Source organism: Diabrotica undecimpunctata, chromosome 7 (genome assembly GCF_040954645.1).
Source record: "Diabrotica undecimpunctata isolate CICGRU chromosome 7, icDiaUnde3, whole genome shotgun sequence".
In the NCBI taxonomy this organism is placed as follows: Eukaryota; Metazoa; Arthropoda; class Insecta; order Coleoptera; family Chrysomelidae; genus Diabrotica; species Diabrotica undecimpunctata.
The window spans coordinates 42,749,109-42,773,515 of NC_092809.1; the positions used below are offsets into that span (position 1 = coordinate 42,749,109).

Consider the following 24,407-nt stretch of genomic DNA (forward strand, 5'->3'; position numbering starts at 1 on the left):
TGTGTAAATGTTCAAACTCGAAACTGTTTTTGATCCGTAAATGTTTTACACGTATACCTCTAACTTCTGTTAGTAAACTTTACTCAATATACGTTAGACCTATTCTTGAGTTTGCCGGACCAGTGTGGAATCCAGATCTCATTCGCGATAAGATCCTACTTGAAAATGTTCAGCGTAAAGCCACAAGACTGGCATACGGCCGTGTAAGACCTAACTATGAATATAGATTATCCATGGCTCATCTTACGACATTCGAGCAGCGACGTCTTCGAGGTGATCTAATTATATCCTTCCGTATTTTAAAACATAATTTTGGGAACCTAAGCACCATATTCACTTTGAATCAAGACGAAAGATTAAGAGGCCATCGATACAAATTAAAGGGGGAACAAACTACTGCAATGTCCAGGGTGAACTTCTTGCCAAATAGAATCTTTAATATTTGGAACAATTTTGATCAAGACACCATATCCGCAACTAGTATTAACATCTTTAAAAATAAACTTGATAGCGGTTTATTTTATTTCTAGGATTGTTTTTTTTTCTCGGACAGCATTATTTATTTATTATCTCACAATTCAACTTTTGTATGATATACTTAATTGTTTATGTTTACTTAACTTTATAATTGGTATTAGTTTTATAAGGATTTTCTTTTATTTTAGATTTTTTGGCATAATAGGAGCTCGCTCCTCTGCCCTTATTTGTAATATAATAATAATAATAATTATTATTATTATTATTTTCATTTTAGTATAGATTTCATTATGTTTATTGATACTAATCTAAGTCATATTAAGATCCCGGAAGAAAAGAATCTCCTTGCTTGCTAACATGAGAATGTCGCTTGGAACAACGCCAACCGTAATATTTCACTGTGTAACGAATAAACCATTGCTAATGTCCGACACGGATAGGGACCTTAAGAATAAGAAGATTGTCACTATATTTTATAAATTTGCTCTGATTTACAATTTGCACAGACAATAAACAAAATATGTTATATCAAATAGAGAAGGGCAGACTGGCAAATTTCACTTTATCATTCGGGGTTGAATGCGAGTTAGGCATGCGTGCCGGTTTACCGAGGACATACATAACCGTTGTATTTTTCATGTTTTTAAAATCATTTTACATCTGTTACTGGTTGAAAAATCATAATTTTCCTTTAAACAGATTCTAATAAAAATAGCCTAAGGAAGTAAATTTTATTAGACTTTAGTATTCTAGCGAATAAAAAAGAAAGACGCCAAACTATAATTATTATAGAAGAATCATTTCATCATCTACATCTTTTTTGCATATTTAGTCAGACTAATTTTATAAAGGCCGAAGGCTTTAATGATGTTTCTTCATTTTTTCTGTCTTGACTTCTCGTGGTCCAATTCCATATTTCTGGTCCACCTCTTCCTCTTGTCGTACCTGCATCAGTCTTCATTCTAGTAGTAGTACTAAGCGTCTGTGAAATAGATATTAGTATTTACAAATAATTATATTATTTAGCGGTACATCTGTAAGTACTATAAGAGCTTTCTTCCTTTTAAAATTCCTCAAGAACTCGTAATAATTCTCGTTCCCGTACCTAGACTATTTTTATATAAACTCATATTTTTTTTTCAAAGCATTTTTCCATTTTCCTATATTAAGTATACATGTTTGGTCTATAAATAGAATGCCAAGAAAAATGTAGGTAATGTCAAGCTTTTTAGAAAAAAATTCCCATATCATTCGACGTTAATCACCTTCGTTTGTTGTTTTGTAAGTTTTTGTTTGCAAATATTCATAATGATTTATAGACTTTAACTAGAACAGAACTTTATTTCTTGCTTGCATTAACATTGGTAAAATTCGATGAATTTAAGTTTTGGAGAGTTCAAGAAATTCAATGACTACTACCACAACAACTACAGTTTGTCCCTACTTTACAATAAATAAGGAAGGTAAATATTTTTCATAAAGTGATTTCCTGCCGTCACAACTTCCCCTTTGCCATAAAAATTTGTATCAATAAAGGTTTATTTATGTGGGGTTTTAATTATAAAATAATGGACCTCATGCATTAATGTTTAATGAGACAACAAGCAAATAAATGTTTTTCCAATCGGTGGCTAAACAAAATATTCTGATAATATTTGATCAACTAGAACCGAGAATATAGTGTTGGGATCTATAAGTTAGTAACAGATCAATGATTGTTGCTGCTGCTTGATAACAGACACTCACGGGCGGATATTACATATTGCAATCAGGCACTGCGATCAGGCAGGCAAGGGGAAACCACCTGATTATCATCCCGAGAGGACACTCCAAATGAATGAATAGAGCAATACAAAAAGGAGAGATGCCATGCGATCCGGGTAGCAACCGGCGCTGTCCTGATTTCGGATCAGACAGTGTGAAATTGGTCGCCGGACACGAGCCCTCAAGCATCAGGCAACTCGTGGTAAATGGGCGACTGGAAGTGAAAGCCAAACACAGAAGTTTTAAAGTATAAAATCGATGAATATAGGTACATGGAATGTCAGAAGTATTCTCCAAACTGCAAAACTTCACATAGTAGAAAAAGAGCTAATAAGGCAAAATATAAGCATATGTAGTCTAGAAGAAATGCACTGGAGAGATCAAGGATATTTAAAAAGAAAAACCACACTATCTATATATTAGGATCTAAAAATACAGGATATAATGGAATAGTCATACTCATAAATAACATAATATTAAAATAGATCAGGCAAAATGAAACAGAAAACGATAGACTCATAAAAATAACATTAGAAGCAAAACCAGTCATTCAGGTATATACGCCAACAACATATGGCCCAGATGAAGACATTGACTACATTTACAATAACATAGAAAACATCTTGAAAATCGCATGAAAAGAGAACAATGCCGATTTGTTCCAGGAAAAGAAACGCGGAAGCAGATACTGAACACCAAACAGATAATAGAAAAAGCGAGGGTACACAACATACCAATGCTGCTCTGTTTCGGAGATTAAACAAAGGCTTTCGGTTCAGTAAAATGGGATCCCCTTTGGAGTATAATAGAAAATATGGGAGTAGCTTACCACCCAATTAACCTAATAATAAATCTGTATGATAAAAACTTAACCAAAGCTAAAATACACGGAATAGATTCAGATGCGTTAAAAAAAAATAAAGGAACTAGAGAGGGCTGCATACTATCACCATTATTATACAACATATATTCTGAATATATAATGAGAAAACTACTAGACCAATGGGATGGAGGAATCAATATAGGGAGCCGAAAAATCAGTAACCTGAGATACGCAGACGACACACTTATACTAGCAGCGAATAAAGTCGAAATGATTACCATCAAAGAACGGCTAGGAGGGATAAGCGAAGAATTCTGACAGATCAACACCGGCAAAACAAAAATAATGATTGTAGATAGAATAAATAATAATCTGCCACACATACAGTGGACAGATTTGTATACTTGTCTTCCCTGATAACCAACAATGGCGATTGCTCCTCAGAAATCAAGTGTGGACTAGCAGTGTCCGAACCGAAACAGTTAAATTAAGAGAAATATGGAAATACCGAAATAATAAGGAATACTAAGCTCAGGTTGGTCAATGCCCTTATTTCTCCCATGACTATATACGCAGCTGAAACATGGACTCTCAAAAAAATCGATAGGAGTAAGATCGAAGCCTTCGAAATGTGGGTCTATAGAAGAATTCTACGCGTATCCTAGACAAAATATCGTACCAAGGTGTCAATTGTCAAAGAGCTTCATATAAAAGAAAGGCTATTAAAAAAAGTAAACCGAGCATACCTAAAGTACTTCGGCCACATAGCTAGAAGAATGGGGGCCATGGAACTAGTAATAGTAGAAGGAAAGGTAGAAGGCCGAAGACCAAGAAGATCTCCAACCAGTCATATCTGGTATCTCAAAATTTCAATATACATACATCAATTAATTTTCTTCTCAATATCCCTACTTTCGTTTAAATATTTCGTTCCGAAGAGAACAGGACCTTTTCGTCGTCAACCATCCAGTTAACCAGCAACAAGATTTTTTGGATCTAAATGTTTTTTGTTATACTAGTAAGTTTTTCAATATTTATTAAAAAGCTTGCTTCATATCATTGAAATAATTATGGTAGCTAAAAATTATGTGTAAAGTGTGTTAAGGTTGATTTATTTTTATTTAAATATTTTAATTAAAATAATTATTTTATCTGTTTAAATATTATTTTCAATATTGGCGATTGTTAAAATTACGATTCATGCCGTAGTTTTTATATTATAATTGGCATTCTTTTTTTGTTTCATTGAAAACTTTTTTTCTACATTTTTTGTAATTAGAGCATTTTGAAATTTAGATCTTTTCATAGAGCTTGAATACTTTACTGGTTTTCTATGCCGTGAACTTAACGTTGCTCTATTTTCAGTAACTTGAGTCTCATATACTGGGACAAATTAATATATTAGGATTAGCTTTGCATTCCTTAAGGCTCAATCCCAATATATGGTACAGTACTCGTCCATCACCAGGTCAATTCCAACAAGGGATTAGCTTTACCAATTCACCAGACACATTTCACCAGACTCATTTTCACAAAACCAACATTTTTTTGTTTTCTTTTTTACCAAATTTTTTATTAAGACATTTAACCACTTTGAGCAGGACTTACTTTTGTAATATAGAGGCAGATCTATTTATTTAAGTAAAATATTTGTTTAAATTTTGTCTTATGCTTTAATCTCCCTTGTGATGGCTCTTGGTACCATTGTTTGTCTTAGAAATTAGCCGAACTACCTCTGAGAAGATCTACTTTAGAGATCCTTTAACTAAGGTTGACCTTCTTACGATTGAAAGTCAATCGTGGATTTCAAAATGGTATAACCCACGGGGTTAAAATCTTACAACGTCTTTGGTGGTAAGAGTCCAGTTTTTTCCCTCAGAGTATCTTCCATAGAGTAGCGCTAGTTGTGAGTATTTATCTGCGGGAGCTAACAAGCAACATAAATAAATCAGTAATCAGTAGCATAGACTTTGCTTGCTGTATTTCTAGATGCGTTCCACAAACACTGATCATACAAAATTAATAATTTCGTAAATGTGGAGAACGCTTAATCGTAAATAGGCAGCAAGCTTCAAGAAACGTACTGGTTTCAACTTACTGTTGCAGCTATACCTCCAGCTTCAATGACAAACCATTGTAAAATGTATGTCTAGCAACATTTAGAAAAACAAACTGAACAAATTTTCTACAAAATAAATACGTAGTAGAGGTATTTACTGTAAAAGGGGTACACAACCCAGAATAAAATAGGAGAAGAAATCGTAAAACATGCATGTATCTATTTAACTTTGAAATATGGATGTGGATACAAAGTGTGAAGGCTGCCACTTCTGAAAATTATGCCAATATTAAGTCAATTGGTATATTATTTATTGACTTAATAATGGCAGAATTTATAAAGTATAACAATTGTTATTTCTCTTTTAGTGAATACGCAACCTTATCAGGAATCTGACGATGAACTTAAAATTGTAGAGCTCGAAATCGGTCTTCCAACGTCCAAGATATTTGACCAACTATTTACAGGATTTGATATACATCATGAATGATGTAACGCATAATCAAAGCATAAGAAATACATTTTGAGTATATATTTTTCATTATAACTTTATAACTGACAAGTTTCTAAAGAGAAAACCGAATACATTTAAAATATTTTTTAGGATATTGTATGATATTCTGCGGAATTCTTTCTGTGACATTTAAATTTCACATATAAGACAAAATCAGTTTGAAGTATAAGTGATTCGCAATAACAAATGGTAAAAAATTAAAAGAAAAAATAGCAACATGTAAATGGAAGTTAGAGTTTTACCTAAATTTATAAAAGACCAGATGGTCTAGACAGCCATATTTAAGAAAGGTCACAGAAAACTAGGTGAAAAGTATCGAGAAGTATATCAGTGACAGCAGATAGACAAAGAACAAGAACATGGGAAGCTATCGGAAAAAGGAAGAATAGTTGACCTAGAAAATCCTGTAGGAATAAAGAATCCTTGTTAAGACGGAATTTGAGAGACGAGTAATGGAACAAAAAAGATCAATGGACAAAGTTAAGCGAGGGAAGATAGTGAAACTGTAATTCCCGTAAAGAGATACAGATTACTGGTGGTATATTGAACACATAAGTAATAAAACAAAGAAGGAGGGTGTCTTCAGTAGGGGTAGCATCCTCCTAATGCAGTATAAATGCTTTACTCATAGAGAGAGGGTTATGTCTCGGAATAGGACGGATTCAAAGATGACGACCAATGCAAGAAAAAGAAAAACGAAAAATATTCTTCGAATCATTACGTGGAACATAAAATTGCTAACCATGAGAGAACAAGAAATAACCAAAGAGCTTAAAGACAAGAATGTTGATATCTGTGCACTCCAAGAGATAAAAAAAGAAAAAAGGCCAAATTATGTTAGAGAGCTATTTAATTGCTAAAGAAAGTAGAGCTAAAGAAGGAGTCGCCCTATTAGTACACCAGAAACTTGCACACCAAGTAAAAAACTGTAAATTTAACTCAGAAAGAATAGTTTGCATAAATATTAAACTATAAGTCAAAGCTTTAAATGTGATAGCAATTTATGCACCTGAGAACAAGACAGATGTAAATACAAGTGAAAGCTTCTACGAACATCTCCATATCACAGTAAACGAAATTTCAAGGAATGAATATATATATTCATTATGGGTGATTTTAACGCTCCTGTTACAAACAATCTGAAAACACTTGAAAAACTAAAGAACAGAAAAGCTACAGGTACAGATGAGATACCAAAGGAATTGTTAAATATGGTGGAGCGGCAATAACGGATCACCTGACAAGATTAATTAATAAGTTTATAAGACACAATACAATACCAGTAATGGAGAACAAGCGAGCTAATCCTAATATTCAAAAAGAGCTATAAGAAACAACCAGAAAACTACAGAGGTATCAATTTTCTAAATACTACCCTGAGGTACTGAAGGTCGTGAACTGATGCAATATTTGTGATAAAACAGATTTCAGAGAGAGTATTAGAATACAATAGATCCGCATTCCTATGTTTGATCTACTTGAAGAAAGCATTTGACAGAGTAAGACTTAAATATGTAATATATCTCTTGTATAATAAAGACATCCCACAGGATATTATAAAAACGTATATAAATAAGAGTCAGAATAGATAGATAACTTACATAACCTATATATACAAACAATGACTTGACAAAATCAAAAATCTATAAGGCTAGTACAAGACCAATAATAACGGACGTATCAGAAACAAGACCCAGCACAGCCAAAACACAGAGAATGTTGGAAATAGCAGAAATGAAAATACTCAGAAGAATTACAGGAAGCACGCTGAGAGATCGAATGAGTTATGAGAGCAGAACAAATGGTAATGTACAGGGTATAAACGAGTGGACACAAAAAAGAAAAAAAAAAGGGAACAATCACATCAGTAGAATGGCGGACACAAGAGTTGTTAAAATAGCAAGGGACAAATCACGACGTCATAAAAGAAGTATCGGCTGACTACGCAAGAAATGGGGTAACTATCTTCCATAGAGGCAACAACCCGCCAATGAACAAGCAAAGAAGACGTAGAAGAAGAAGAATAATAAAATTAATAAATAACTAGTGTCCCGTAGGCCATTTGAATATAAAAAAAGTAAAAGTAAAACACAGAAGCAAGGTGTTTAATGGAAAAAAACTATTTATCTGTATATGTTCAATTCGGCTCCCGGAACTATTTTATTTTATGTATTCATATAATATATTAATGAAAGTATTTGACTTATGTGGGCCAGACCGTCTGTGACTTCTAAATATTCTTCAGGTACGTCAATGGTTTGTTGATTATTGTATCGCCGCATCTCTTTCTCTCATAGACAATTTCCCAGATATACTCATTTTTGAGGTTAATGTCTAACGGTTACCCCTAAATTACCAGCTGAGGAATGTGCGCTCTCTTTTTGTACATTAATTTTTTTAAACGTTTTCACATTACATTTTTTGCATCTGAATAGTTAATTTCAAGTTGAAAGAATGCCATTCACATTTTTATACAAATTGAGGAAGCAGATTGTTGGATCAACATATCGATATAAACACGCAACCTTTGATATCAGGAAATAGTTATAAAAGCAGCGTGTGTTCAAGTTTTTTACTGACACCTTTTGTCTAAATATAAACCTTAGAAATACAGGATGTAGTATTAAGTGCAAGGCAAAGAAGGTAAGATATAGAGATCAATTGACGAAACTCTTAATGATGGATGAATGCAAAAGATAGCAAACCGGTGAAATAAAAAGATTAAGACTGAATCACAACCGTCTTACTTGTTTTTTAAAAAATCAAATAAAGACCCAATTAACGCCCAAATTTTTTTTTTCAAATTTCAAAATTTCACTTACACATACTTATAAGTAGGGAAAAGTCACCTACGATGGTATACCTAATTTTAACAAAATTTTTTATGTTTGTTTCAAATTTTAGAGGCATTTTTGTAGTGCGAAGTGATTCCAACTTAAGCTACATTTTAAGTTTTTTACAATATAATACTGATTTTGAACGTTTTTGGCACGCTTTTAATTTTTTTTTTATTAGCAAGCATGCTATCATAAGTGATACGCGTTTCCTATGATGGCACACCATTCATTTTAAAACAAAATAACTTAATTTTTTATGTTTTATTAAAAAAATAACAACGTAAATTAAAAAATATAACTAAAAGGTTACTAAGCAAATAATATTATTTATAAACACAATTCGCATATAAACTGTTTTACTTGTTTACCCACAGTCGCAGATTCTGCATGGCTCCATGATGTCTGACACCGAATCCATATTTCTTTTGATTAAGATTGAGAGTACAGTTCATTAGAATACAAACAAACGATATCAGAGTTATCATCTTTAAGATTACCGCTTCTTCTTCCTTTTCGTCATTTTTTCGTCATGTTATTTTTTACACTAAAACTTTCTTCTTGCCAGTTTTTTTTCTTTTATTACTTTTTCTACTTTCTTCTATCTGAGCTCAATCAGGTCAGGAGTAGAATTGAGCACACCGCTCTTCCCACGTTTTCGCTTTGTTTCATTTTCTGGTTTACGGGAGCCTACTGGAAGCGGTGACAATTCTACAATACTTCATTATTTTTTGTACAAATAAAGGCCCAGGCACATTAGCTTCTGGCATTTTAATTTCATATTTCGAAGAGATTTCATCATTAGTATTTTCGGAGTAAATAATGGATGCTTCTAAGCTCTCTTATTCTGCACTTTACTTTACTTTCTCATTAGCTCGTTGTTGAGCCAAAATTCTCTCTGTGATTAATGATGGAGCAAACATCTCGAAAACCTCTGGATTGTATGGCACTATTCCTGTTTTGGCAAACGAGTCGTGGCAAAATAGTACTAGACGGTGTAGCGCTCTTTAAAAACGCATTTTTAAAAAGACCAGCTATTTAAAAATCTATCACGATTCTGCCTGTAATTTGGTTTAACCACAACTGGATTTTTTGGTCATAATATGTTTGTAGGGGTCCAAAGAACCCTACGTCTAATGGTTGTACACGGTGTGTACAATGAGCGGGAAAGCAAAATAACATAATCCCGACCTTTTTAGTAAATTCCAAAACCTTTAAACTTTTGTGACTCCCATGGTCATCTAAGAGCAATAGAATTGGATTATCAAGAGACGGTCTGGTATAATGTGCGAAGTGCTCAAGCCATTTTAAAAATAACTCACTCACCATTAAGTTCAATCTTGGAAAATAAAAACTGTGTTATAAAAGTTCCGATTGCATTCATGGCACATACCACAGTGCAATGTCTGTCTACCATGCCCAGCACTGCTAAGAATACCAACTTGCATTTTTCCTTTCGTGGCAAAAATTTTCTGTGGTCTCTTTTGTACAGTATTTAACCCTGATTCGTCAACGTTAAACACATTTTCTGGTTGAAAATTATGTTTTTGCATAATTGCATCTAAGACAGTAAAATATGCTTTGATGTTCTCCTTATTGAATGCCTGAGCATGAGCATATGACATATTTTCTGGAATTCTTAGAGAAATTATTTGACCCATTTTTTTCCAGCCATTTTATTTTTAGCATTGAAATTATGTTTAAGGTTATTTTTTAAATAAATCTTGTTCCACTTTTTGTGGCAACACTGTCCGAAGACTCGCTAAGTCTCCCTTTGTAGCGGTGTTTTTTTTTAAATATGCGACGTAAAGTCGTGACAGGAACATTGTAAGTTTTGACGGCTAGCTGCCATCCCATTATTTTTTCTTGTACGGCCTTTATTACCTGATGCATATTTATTTCTTCCCATTCTTGCCTATGCTTAATAAATGGCTTATTCTGAGACATATCTGAAAAATATTTAGTTTTACTCAACTGTTTTTATAATGGCATGCCATCATTGGATACTCCAAAATGTGTCATCATAGGCAAAAATCGACATTTTAACAAGACAAAAAATCTTAAATCGAAAGATAACCTCAAAATCACGCACACAAATTATTACATTTTGGACTAGCTCATTGCACTAGCTCATTTTACAGGGTTTTTGTTTTTGCCAAGTTCATTTTTATAATCTGTCCTATTCCGAGGCAATAATATTCGTTTCGTAGCAATTTTTTTTTTACTTGTATGGGTCGCTGGTCCGTAGCAAAACCTCCTTTTCGGAGGACCATGTTCTCCCTTCCTCGTTCGCCCTGACCCTGCCTTCCATTGGGGTTGGTTACCCAATCTCCAACAAGGTTGCTCAGGTTTCCGGGGTCCACCCGTGTGGCCAAGACCACATTTCGTGGTGGTGCGGATAGGAATTGAGTAGGAGAGGCTAGAGATGCTAACTGGAATCAGCATCTTAAAATGCGCATCACTACTCCTTTGAACCCCAAGAAGATCTAAAGAAAATGGGAGTGAGTCTTGATATTTATTTCTTTTTTCTGTTCAGGGTTCTTCAGTTGTGAGATGTCTATTTTTCTTGTCACTGTTTTCTTTTGACTTTGAGAAATCTTTTTAATCTAAAATCCATTATAACTGGATTGTGATAGCTATGTATATCAGCTCCAGGGTATGTTTTCGTAGATTGTATGTACTTCTTAAAGGTGTTATTGAGCAAAATGAAGTCAATTTGATTTCTAACAATTCTGTCTTTTCTGTCTGCAGGTGATTTCCATGTGTATAGCCTTCTAGGATGTTGTTTGAAGAAGGTATTGGCTATTAATAGATTGTTTTCTACGCAGAATTGTACAAGTCTATCTCCTCTATTATTTCTGGTACCTAGACCGTATGCTCCTATGTAGTCTCCTTCAGCACCACGACCAATTTTAGCGTTAAAGTCACCCATGATCATCATTATCTCACCTCTTTTTGTCAGTCTCATTATTACATCTATGTTGTTATAAAATTTTTCGATTTCTTCGTCTGACTTGTCACTTGTTGGTGCATAGACCTGAATAATATTTAGTTTTCTGTGAGTTGTTTTAATTTCAACATTGCTACTCTATCATTTAGAGGGATGAAATCTATGACTGATTGAGCAATTTTGTTCGACACTAATATTGCAGTTCCATATTGATGTTCTGGGTCAGTTCCACCTGAATAGTATATGTATCCATATTTTGTTTTTTGTACTCCTGATCCAGGCCATCTTACTTCACTCATCCCCAAGATGACTATTTTCAGTTTTACCATCTCGGCTTCAGTGTTTGCCAGTTTCCCGGACATAAATAAGCTGCGTACGTTCCAGGTGGCAATGCGTACTATTCGGTCGTATATTTGTATTCTCTGTGCACTTTCTTGGATAGTTGACGAGGGGATTCTTCGCACTCTCTCCCCATTTAAGGGGTGCCCCGGACTGAGGGCCATTTTCTTTTTCTCGTCTGCCATTTAGATTTGTGGAAAATATAATGGGGTGGTTTTCCCGTTGCCTTTCCCATCGCAGTAACACAACCATTTAAACTGCTCCAGTCATGCTTGTGGTAATTCAGTTTCCAGCCGGTCCAGGATCATTTCCTCTACGCCTTGAACTGGTACTGATGATCGCTGCTGCCCTTCACCAGGGAGGGATAGGAAGTAGGTAACTAGATTTTGGAAGGATAAAGGAATGGGACATGATTTCTCTCAGCAAGGAATTGAGAGCAAAGCATGGCTCGCGTGGGCAGGGACGCTTCCCTGAAGTAGCCCTATTTTCCACCAGGATCGTAGAAAAGTGTCTACCCGCTACCCTAATATAAACATTACATAATATATTTTTGATGTCTATACTATTTTGTGATTTTACATGGAATTCCATTTCAGATATTACCTAAGTAAAAATACTTTTTTTAATTACATACGTTTTTTAATTAAAAAATATTTTTAATTACGTATAAAATTACCAGAATCGCCAGCCGCCGTATTATATCATAAACCAGAATTATCAAAACCTACAAATAGAAGACCTGAAAACCTACAAATTGCAACTCGTTACATTTTAGCTTTTAATAAATATGTAATATGATTTTAAGATGCTTCCAAATATTATAAAGAAATACCAAGTCGTATTGAAAGACCAAATGACCAAAACATTTTTATATATTTGTTCGACATAAATTTCGCAGAGTTCCAACGTAGAGCGACTAGCGGGAAAGTTATTTTAAGATATTATAGTCTTAATACAATACGAAATGAATGATCCAGTTCTCCTGCACTGCTCACGAATGAATTTTGAAGAGGCGGTTTTCTCGGAAACGTGCATCGAAGTGACAGGCCACAAAGTACAAAGCACCCGGGTAATATACGCCTTCCAGGCTCACCGAAACGGGCTAATAAGTCGCCGATGGTCGACGTACTCCCATAAGATTTTTATAAGATTGTGTTTACAAAAAAAAATAGATTGGACTATCGTCATAAATGTTAATTTTGTTTCTAAACTTAGTATTAAATATAAGTAACTGTAAAAGAAGTTAAAAAGCTAAACAAGCCATATTGTCCTATGCTCTAAACCCACATTATTCTTATATTTCTTTTTAATTTATACTATGAAGCCATCTTCTAGGCAAGAAGAAGAGAAATTTATTTCCATCTGCACAGATGGAACATTTTATTCCTTTAAATTTATTTACATTATCGAACCACATTAAACTAATTTACCATAATATTAAATTGAAATGTAAAAAATTGAAGTATTGACAAGAAAAATATTTATTTTGTGTTTCTAAAGACACTTAATTTATGTCATAGTTTGACATTGATTTAGGTTTTGGGTCGAGAAATACGTAGTTCTATAATATAAATAATTATTTACAACAATTTGGCCTCGACTGTTTTAAGTACTATTAATTTTGGTTTTTACTGACTCAAATTATTTGTTTCTAGACTATAATACTATGAGAGTCACGATGTCTACCCATAAGGATGGAACATGAATCTACAAGGAGAAATATGGATTCAAAATTCTTCCAAACAAGAAGGAAAAAACTGAGCCGGTTTTTCCTTCTTGAAGTTTCTGAAAACATACGAGAAACTAGTACAGAAGATAGAGAAGCTAGGAAGAGAAAACGTAGGAATTCACACGCCGGCAGCTCGGGAGTTGAGACATCGAGGAGAATCCTGGAGTGGGTTTGCAAGAGGAAGGGGTATGACGATCACACTTCTAGGCAAAAAAGCAACAAGAATGTGGGCCAACATCAACACCAAACCCAAAGAACTAAATCGAGTTGTAATCATTAACAAAGAAAAGAAAAATTATTTGTGGATCTAATGACAGAAGTAAAAAACAAACTGACAGGAAGAAAGGACATCGATATAAAAAGGATCAGACAGACCAGAGACCAACCTAAGCTGAGCGGTGGAAGAGAACTGGCGGAGGAAGTAAAGAAGCGTGTTTGATAATACATGCCTGTCGAAAGCGATATTAAAAGAATGCATCGTGAGGAGAAGAATCTTGATACAAGAAATCCCACCCAATGCAACGGAGGAGGAGATCCAAACGGCCACAGAGAAAGCAGGTAAAGAGCGGACCTATGACGTCGCAAAAATTTGTATCAAGACACGAGGCGAAGTAAAAGGGATAATGAGTTCCGTGATGGATGTGGATGAAGACGCGGCCGAAAAGATCCTGCGAGCGAAAAGAATAAAGGTAGACTATACATCCTGCCGAGTAATAGAATCGAGGATAGAAATAACCAGATACCTGAGATGTCTCGCTACAAGCAATGGCACTGTGAGGGGCAGAACAGAAGAGGATGTTGCTTCTGATATGGCAAAGAGGGTCACATAGCACTGGAATGCAAGGAAGAAACAACCAGATATCTCGACTGCGATGTGGCCGGACATGTGGCAAATTCAAGAAGATGCCCAAAGTTCAACCGACTGTTTAAAAGCAAGAATTAGTAAGGACTAGTTCCAAAACGAGTTCGCGAGTAGCAACAGTACAAAAGAGAGTGCGAAAGAACGAAAGAAGCCCGAGACTAAGAACTGGCAAACACAGGAAACAAGATCTGAGAGCTTAGGTTGCTCCAAGCCAACGTGGGAACGGCACATGATCTTACCGAGGCTGTCGCCGTAGAAAAGAACATCGACATGCTGGTGACGGCGGAGCCAAATTCAACAGCGGTGAGGAGAAGAGGATGATTCGTGGATGCGACTGGGAGGGCTGCCATATGAATCTATAATAGGAAGCTGTGAAATGTGTATGAAATTAAGCTGAAAGAAGGATATGGTCTGCTGTTATTTTTCTCCAAACGTGACAGTGGGCGAGTACGCGAGGAAGATGGATGAGATCATGCAGGAACTAGGAAACACGGGAGGAGAATGCGGCAGAATACGAGAACTATGTGGCAGAGGAGCTTCTGGTTTATCAGGTAGGCGTTCGGAGTAGACTCATCGACAAAAGGAAGTTTTAAAGTACCTCAAGAACTATCGCCGGAACTACGAAGAACGACTCCTGCACTAAGGTCAGTCAAGCGGCGTCCTAGACTGACAAATCTCTTGAAGACTTAAGACTCCCCCTAAAAGATTACAATACTCTCAATCTTCTACTAATCTTATCATCATCTCAATGCTCAATTTTTCAATTATTTCTTTTGTAACTGTAGCGACAAATTGACGACGTTAACAAAAACATAAATAAATAGCTTCTCGAGGCCGGACTACAGGCCGCAAAAAAATCAAGTCAAAAATCAAATCAAGACCAAATATCCAACGAAGCTAATACTAATCAAATAAAATAAAATCAAAATGTAATTCGGTGCGGGTTGAAACCCCGCATCGAAAGTGCGGGGTTTTTTTTTTCAGAAAAGTTCAAAAAATGGGCCATTTTTGCACACAATTTATTTTTGTTTAACTGCTGCAGGAAAACTTGCGGTATAATACTAATATAAAGGAAAAAAAATTTGGTTAAAAATATTCAATAGTTTATGAGATATTTAATTAGTTTATCAAATGTTAGTATTTTTTTAATTGCAAAAAAGGTTGTGGCAGATAGAGTATACACTTTTATAAGGACTCATTTTTTGTTTTGTGCATATTTTTGACAAATGCATTGAGAAATCAAAATTTCAAACTCTCCTCGAAAATGGAGTTTTAAAAATTTTGAAACGCCGTTTCGATATGCCTGTTTCCCACACATTTTCACAGATTAAAAAAAAAGTTATTCTAAGACCATTTTTTGATGAAATAGCTTTTCCAATTTTAAAAATTCATAATTTGTTTATTTATCGATATTAACAGTTAAAATTGTGTGAATATATCTATTAATCCTACTATTTAACAATGCCATTTATACATTGCGTTCACTTTTGAACGCTTGGAGCTACTTCCCCCGCCACTTTTCAGACAAAACGTCGCTACGAAAATCATTATTTTTTAAAATATTCTACAATTTTTACTGTAATGTATAAATGGTATTGTTAAGTAGTAGCGTTGATAAACGTTCTCACGCAGTTTTAAATGTTAATATTGATAAATAAACAAATTACCTTAAATTTTTAAATTTGAACAAGCTATCTCTGTAAAAAATTGGACATAGAAAAACATTTTTCAAATGTATGAAAAATGATCAGGAACACGAATATCAAAACGGCAGTTCAAAATTTTTAATACCCATAACGTTATTAAAAAACAAGTTATAAACAAATTAGAACAATTTTCGAATGCTATTTTGGAGGGGAGTTTAATTAAAATTTTGATTTCTCAATGCATTTGTTTTTAAAAAAAAAATTAAAAACAAAAAAAATGAGTACTTATCACAGTATATACTCTATCGGCAACAACCGCGTTTTTACGATTGAAAAAATAGCAGCAGTTAATTTAATAAACAAATTAACACGTTAATCGCCAAGCGGCATTCACGTTGTGCCACACTAAAAAATAAGTTTAAGTTCTGAGGTACTTCTTTCATACCGCCGTTGTGGTGGCCATATGTGGCAGACCCAATTCGCTTACTTCCCCAGAATTTTAAGTTTCGGTTACCAAAGAACTCAGTATATGCCGATAGGTTACTTTTATTCCTGTATCATAAGAAAATTGTATATGCTTTGGAAGTTTGTTTATTAGAAAAAACTAGAAGATACATTCTACAAGAATGCACTGTAGACTTAAAATTAGCAACAAAATTTGTAGAACTAGATTTCGTTGGCAGAACGGGCTACAATGAAGCAGGAAACACAGTAATGTTTATTGCTCGCTATACATTTTCACAGATACCGAAGGGTCTTATTGGAGACAATATTTTTATCGTATTCTTGTGATATATGGTGGGAACATACCACACAATGATTTCTTGTTTCCAAATTGCCAAGTTTGTGATTTTCTTGAGACTCTACCTCCTGTGGCGCTGTGGATGGAAAGTATATAGCTTTGAGAATATATTCTTTGAAAAGGCCAGTTTTATGTACCACTTAATCTCTTTTCTGAGTGAATGAATGTAAGATTTTATCTGATCTGAAAGGTCTATGAATACTTTTCAATTATTGTACTCGACTATGAGTTCAGGTTTTCAGGTTACAGAGTATCTGTATGTTTGGTGCTAAGTGTCAACATCTCGCACTTGCCTTTTTACTTTGGCATTAACACGCCCGTATCTCTTTCTCTGGCACATATTTCACCTTTCTGTATTTGGCTTTTTCAACTTCTTTACAATTAATTTTTCGATTTTGTCTTACTGTTCCAAGTAAGAAAGTTTTATGTTCCAAAAGATTATGAGCCAAAGTAACACTTGTGTAAAAATTGTCCGTGTAAATAGTACGACTTTTTTCAAGCAAGTTTTTGTGTGAGATGTAAAACTTCTCCTGTAGAGGCTCCCAGTGGATGAGTATCTTTCCCGCAGTATATGTTAAGGTCAACGGTGTATCCTCCTCTTAAACATAATTTATACAACTTGACTCCATCTTTATGGCGTTCATTTTTGACATACTGCTAAAAAGATAATTATCCGAAATGGCACAATTGTCTCATTAACACATGGTTCTTTTTTTGGTACAATAACTTCTTGATATATCTTTTGTAGCATAGGGAGAAGAGGCGTCAATTTTCTTATTCTATTATTTTAATCCAGATCTATAGACTCATTATTGTTGAAATGAATGACACATAGCATTAATTCAAAACCCACAACGAAAATAAATTCCTGTAGCTGGCTGTATACCATGTATCACAAAAAATTTATTAAAAATCCTTTATAAAAGGTATATAATTAAAAACCCAATCGGCTATGTCATAAAGACAAAACGTTTTCGGAATCCATATTCCATCAGCAGTGTCCTAAAAAGTATATAACCACTTTAGTTAAAAAGAACGTGAAATTTAAATTTTGACCAAAATTAATGCAAAATGTGGTTAATACTTATGTTTAAAGCCACTAAATATCTGGGTAAAAACCCGTTAAAAGTTGTAGGTTAAAATTAGGTTTACATTATTTGATCTTATGTATTAAGATGTTAAAGTTACCAGTGGATTTGATGACATGGCAACGTACGACTCTACATGAAGTTGCTGGTCCTGAGACAAAGTGTCTACGAGGACTTGATGATAGCAACTAATTGAAATGACAATATTGACATGTTAGGACGAAAGTCCGAACAAAGCAGTCAGTGTAACTTAATGTATTTGTCTAAATACGACAGAAGCCAGCAATATTTAAAATTTAAAAATTGAATAGGTTGTAATTAAAATTAAAATAATATAACAGTAGCAACCATCAATGTTGTAGTTTTAAATTGTAGATTTGTCCTAAATTTATGTTAAGAACATGGAGGAAATTGTTTTATTGATTAATGTATGTAGAATGAATTGTGGTGAAAAATTGTGTGGGTACTGATAGGCAACCAACTATACATAAGTCTGAAGAAAGGTGTGTAAAATAAAGATTCTAATAAAAGGCCCTCTATGTTTTGCAACATTTGGTACCTGGAAGTGCAAAATAGACTTATGTAGGAAGTTGGATTCTTGAAACTTTATTGTTGATGGGTGAAATAGGGCATAATATATTTGAAAGTGCTATTAAGTAAATAAAATAAAATAAGATACTTTTGTAATGTGATGTTCATGTAGTATTTAACTTATAACTTAAGCATAGAAGGACCTGTATGTTAAAAAACAACATTTGGTACCTGGTAAATATAAAAAGCAACTTTTCAGAGCAGCCGTCTCAAAAGTCCGAATAGCTGTGATGATTGCCGACCTCCGCCGCGGAGATGGCACTTGAAGAAGAAATATAAAAAGTTTTAAGTTACAAGTTCATGAACATAAATAACTGATTATGTGTTAATGGATAAAGTTGGTTAGTTGTTTTTGTGTATTAACAATTATATGAGACGAACAGAAAATTGATGGTTGAATCGTGGTTTCGTAATATGTTGATTATACCTTACTCAACTTACAACTTAAAAGGCAACAACTAAAAAGGCCCTATCTGTTATAAAGCAACACTAGGTACATGAGAAATATAAAAAGACGGTAAGTTATAAGTTCATGAGCTTAAGGTGGGTAGATAAAGTTAATAAACTATTGTTTTAAATTGACAAGATATGTAAGAACTGCAAAAGTAGAATGGTTGTAGTTGGCTATGTTAGATTTAAGTAAAAAAGAAAATGTGAAGTTTTTAAAAGTTGTGGGAAGAGGAAAGACTCTACAGGAGGCTGAGGTCTCCAGAGATCCAAATGCCTATCCCTATCCCTATGTCTCCAGAGATCCTATGTCTTTATGACATAGCCCGCTTGGGTTTTTAATTATATAAATATAAAATAATAAATATTATCAATTGAGAAATTTGGGTAGAATACTTCTTGGGTAGAAGTCTGCAACACCTTCGTCGTTTTTATTTTGCTGAGGTACAATCAAGGCTAAAGTAAGCAATTTTAGTTCGCGGATAAGCCACAGTAAGATAACAGGATTATAGCGACAATGCGCTGACCCGAGTTTTGAATTCGGTTAGGAAATCATGTTGGGGTTCTATTACCCCACTATCAATTATTAGACTCGAACGTAATTCTTAGGGGTGAACATGTCTGACAGGCTGGGTTTAATTAAATTGGTTGCTTGCTTGCTTGCTTGCAAAAGCGTATTGTCAGATGTATTGCAGGTGTTCCGTATGGTTAGTCTTGTAAAAACCTATTTAGAGATTTAAATATATTAAAAGTGTATGGAATTTATATATATATATATAAGCGGGGATCCTACAGCTTCTGCCGCTTCCCGCATTTCGATCGCCATCTTTTTCTATCTCTCCAGGTGTCTTCATCAATGGCTCTATCTCTCATGGTTTCCATAACACCTTGTATCCAAGACTTGGCTGGTCTTCCTCGTTTCCTTCTATTACTTGGATTGTATTCCATAGCTCTTTTTGGCCATCTGTTGTCGTCCATCCTCTGTACGTGTCCATACCATATTAACTGTCTAGTTTCTATTCTTTCAGAAGTTGTATGTACTCTATCTGTTTTTCTTCTAATTTCAGAATTAGGTATACGTTCTACTCTTGATATACGGCAAGCTCTTCTTAGGTAGTCCATTTCAACCGTGTCAACTTTTTTCTTTCCTTTGGAAAGAAAAACTTCTTTCTTTCCTTCGTATGGAATTTACATTTTGGAATTATTGATACTAATTTATAAAAATAAAAGAACTTTTTTATGTAACAGTGATATTCACTCACACAACACAAGAAATAAGAGACAGTTTGTAGTATCGACATTTAGAAATAAGTAGGAAGTCATCTACTGTCTGTGGTTTACTACTGTTTAATCAACTTCCTCAAAAATTTAAAAACATTAATTCAACTGCAGCTTTTAAAAACCAAGTCAAAGAGTACCTAGTGACCATGTGTCCTTATACATTAGGTGAATATTACGAGCGTGTATCTGTGAATGCCCAAGCTGCAACATAACCAAATTTAATATTATTTTAATTATATGTCTATATTGTACGTTTTTATGTATTTTAATGTTTTAAATATTTTTAATGTATTGTTTCCATTTTTTTGTAATGTTTAATATTTATAATTTTAGTTTTGACTTCCTGTAAACCTTGTAACTTACAATCAAATAAACTATCTATCTATCTATCTATCTATATATCTATCCACCTCAGACGTTTTTGTGTATAGTGCAAAGTGTTGCAATATTCCAATCATTGGGGAGGGATTTCTGTGTCCATATTTCTTTTATAAGCTGCTGTAATGCCATTATGGTATCGTGACCACCTTCTATATACCTAGTTCAGCTGGGAGATTATCTATTCCAGGTGATTTGTTTCTGGCTAGTTTTTTAACTGCATGTTCAACTTCAAGAATCGTTGGTGGTTCCTTTTCCCTCTCTTCCTCTCCCCTTACCTCATCTCTTTTGACTTCCAGGTTTTCTTCTTCTTCCTCTGTATAAAGTGCCTGGTTAAAGTATTCCACCCAGCTATTCAATACATTTTTCCTTGTTGTGAGTCTAGTAATACTCCTAGTAAAAAGGGGACAAATGTGACCTAAAGAATTATAGATCTAGTCAAATGTACAAACTGTTTATGAGAATTATTAATAACCTCTTTACTTAAAAAGTGGATAATTACCAAGCCGTTAGAACGGGCTGGCTTCCGCAAGGGATATAGCACATCAGACCATTTGCCGATATTGATAACATTGATAGATAAATTGCGTTAGGCTTTCACGGCCATCGTCTAACTTATTAAACTGTTTATTCGGGCTGTTGGGCCGTTGTCTTCTGTTGAGATTTGTTCTCGACGTTTCGCCAACACTAGGGGTTGGCATCTTCTGGAGATGTTGATGCTTCGCTTGTAAGCAGAAACTGACGACGCGTTGTACTACGGAGGCAATATTTATAATTCCCACTCGCCTCCCCTCCACTGGTTTCGGCTTGAGGGGGCGTGTCGTTGTTTATAGTAGCTTTTCTATCTCCGTGTTTTGCGGGAAGGGCGTTTGTGGATTTTAATACTGGTATCCATGTTTTGTTGATTTTTAGTCCTTCTTCTATCCTATTGAAATTGTTTGGGTGCTTGTATATTTCCACCGCTTCCCGATATAACCGTGGGTAGTACTGTGAAGTTTTGTCCAGCATCTGTGTTTCTTCAAATAGTATTCGATGTTCTCCGCTTCCCAAAGCGTGTTCGGCAACGGCAGATTTGTCGATATGTCCTAAACGACAATGGCTTTTATGTTCATTTATCCTGGTGTTGGTGTGTCTTTTTGTGGTTCCCACATATACCATTCCACATGTGCATGGTATTCGGTATACTCCGGCCGTTGCTAATGGGTCGCGTTTGTCTTTTACCGATCTTAAACAATCCTTGATCTTCTTTGTAGGTCTGAAGATGGTCTTTATGTTGGCTTTCTTGAGTATTCGCCCAATTCTGTCCGTTACCCCCGATATATAGGGCAAGAACGCTTTCCCTTTACATTCTGTTTCTTCGTCCCTTCTTCTAGATACGTTGTTCATCGCCTTGTGTATTTCTCTTCTGGTGTACCCATTAGAGGTGAGCGCTTTTTCAATATAAAGAAGTTCACTTTGGAGATGTTGTGGTTCACAAATTCTCTTCGCCCTCTCTGCCAAAGTTTTGATGATACCTTGTTTTTGGCTAGGATGATGATTTGAGTTCCTGTTTAGGTATCTGTCTGTGTGTGTAGGTTTTCGATACACTTTATGTCCTAAGTGACCTTCCTTTCGATTTACTAATTCATCCAGGAACGCTAGTTGTTGAGCTAACATTGATAGAGAAGGCAAATTTATACCAAATACCTGTATTTCTTGCCTTCGTAGACTAAGAAAAGGTATTTGACAGAATACAGATGTGGGCCAGAGAACAAGCTATTAATGATAATAAAATATATGTGAAATATAGGCTACCAATACATAATATATATGAAAAGGCAACTATGATAGTACAACTAGACGGAAATACAATTCTCCATTCCCCATTAAAAGAGGAGTTTGACAAGGTGACGTAATATTTCGAAAGGTGTTTAATTTAGCTCTAGAAGACGTCTTTAAAACTGCAGTATGATCAACAATCTGTAGTTCGAGAAACTATAAACTATGGTGGAGGAACTCACAGACAGCTACTAATACGTCGGCCTAAAAATTAATATGACAAAGACAAAAACAGTAACAAACACAGACGACTCCAGACATATAACTATAAATGGCAATGAGATAGAACAAGTCCAAAAATAAATAGAGTAAGGCCAAATTCTGAAACTTAATAAATAGAACCAAAGTGTGGAAATCACAGGAAAAGCAAGATTGGCATGGGCAGGATTCAATAAACACAGTTGAATAGTTAAAAACCGCAAAATATCTCAATATTTAAAGAGCAGTAATCAAGACAAATATGAACAAACTAGTCAAAACAGAAAGGACAACGGAAATGTTAGGTATACGACTGTCAGTTAGAACGAGGAAGACTGAATAAGATCAAAAATGAAAGTCGAGAAATTCACAACAAAAATTGATAAACTCAAATAAAGCCTCGCAAGTCATACTGCTAGAGAAAGAGACCAACGTTGGACCGCTACAATACAGCATTGGAGACCTTACAAAGGCAGACGATCAAGAGAAAAACCACACATAAAAAAAATAACCGGTACAAATTGAAACTATGTTGTTCAGGATAGAGATCGACGGCAGTCGTTGAGAGAGGACTTTGTCCAAAAATGGATGATAGAATGCTAAGAAGAAGAAGAAGAGCAATTATTGCGTACATTCTGATAAACGTTGCTACTGTAATGCGTCTCTCTAGCTTTCGAATATGATTCGAACATTCTCTTTTGGATTGATGTTAAAAATCCTGTTTTTATAATAAGTTTCTCATGATGAATTGTTGTTGTTTTGTTGGCTGTATTTGTGTATTTTTTATGCTTATAGAATCCGTTTACTATTTAAAGTTCATATTCTGCAAATGGTAGGTACCATTAACGAAATAAAAATAGCTAGTTTTAGTATAAACCTAAAGAATACTAAAAACATTACAAATACTAAATTTATATTATATCCTTGTCTGCTACTAATAAAATCCGCACGCTATAATGATCTATATGGATTATAAAACGACTTGCACTTACAATAACTAGATAATTTCTCATAACACCCAACAAACCGTTATATTCCCGTCGATTAGTAATCATAATTGCTAATTTTGTTAAAATTGCAGCTAAGTAGTAACAGAAGAAGAAGAAGCGGTGGCGCATTAAGCTCGAAACGCAGTGGCGCGTCGTCTGCAAACTATGAACCGTAGCCGACAGACAGACAGACACCGTGGACTAATCTAGCAATGGTCACTAGTGTATGCGGTATTTTTACACTGTAAAAAGTGTGCTCTTGTTCTTTTTTTTACATAAAATAAGCAACATACCAGTACAGTTTATTTCATCCTTGATCCCATATAGATAAATATAGATAATGATAAGTTTCGTTGGGATAAGATCCCATATATTATAGATATAGATAAAGACAATCGAGCCCGTAAAATTTAACATAAAGGCTAAAAGACGGTCAATTTACAAAAACTAAATTCTTCTTTTAAACAAGAAGAATTTTTCTTAATAATAAATCTTAGGAGCAGTGTTTCTAAAAACGTTTTTGCCCCGTAGACCACTTACTTATATTTTGGATTCCATAGACCCCCTTATGTCAATTTTTTTTAATGCTCTTAAATCTATGTAAGAGAAGAAAACTTCTCCAAACTTATTCCTCTAAAAGATTTTTTATTACAAAATTACTACATTACTGAATTTAACAGTGTCTCCAGTATTTCTTTGTATGCCATGCTTGTTTTCAAACTTTAGCTATAATCATGTTAAAAGCTGTCTTTTATCATAGTTTCTTATGCAAATTAAAGCTGTCATGTTGTTGCTTTAAGACTCTGCAACGGTCTTAT

General features: G+C 34.5%; 1 protein-coding gene across 1 annotated transcript in view; it reads left to right on the forward strand.

Annotated features, from left to right (window-relative positions):
• Window positions 1–5,613, forward strand: part of LOC140446346 (uncharacterized) — a 51,166-nt gene extending 45,553 nt beyond the window's left edge. The window contains exon 3 of the mRNA XM_072538890.1: window positions 5,492–5,613. Coding sequence (XP_072394991.1) covers window positions 5,492–5,613 — 122 coding nt within the window. The remainder of the gene's footprint in view (window positions 1–5,491) is intronic.
• The last annotated feature ends 18,794 nt before the right edge of the window (window positions 5,614–24,407 follow it).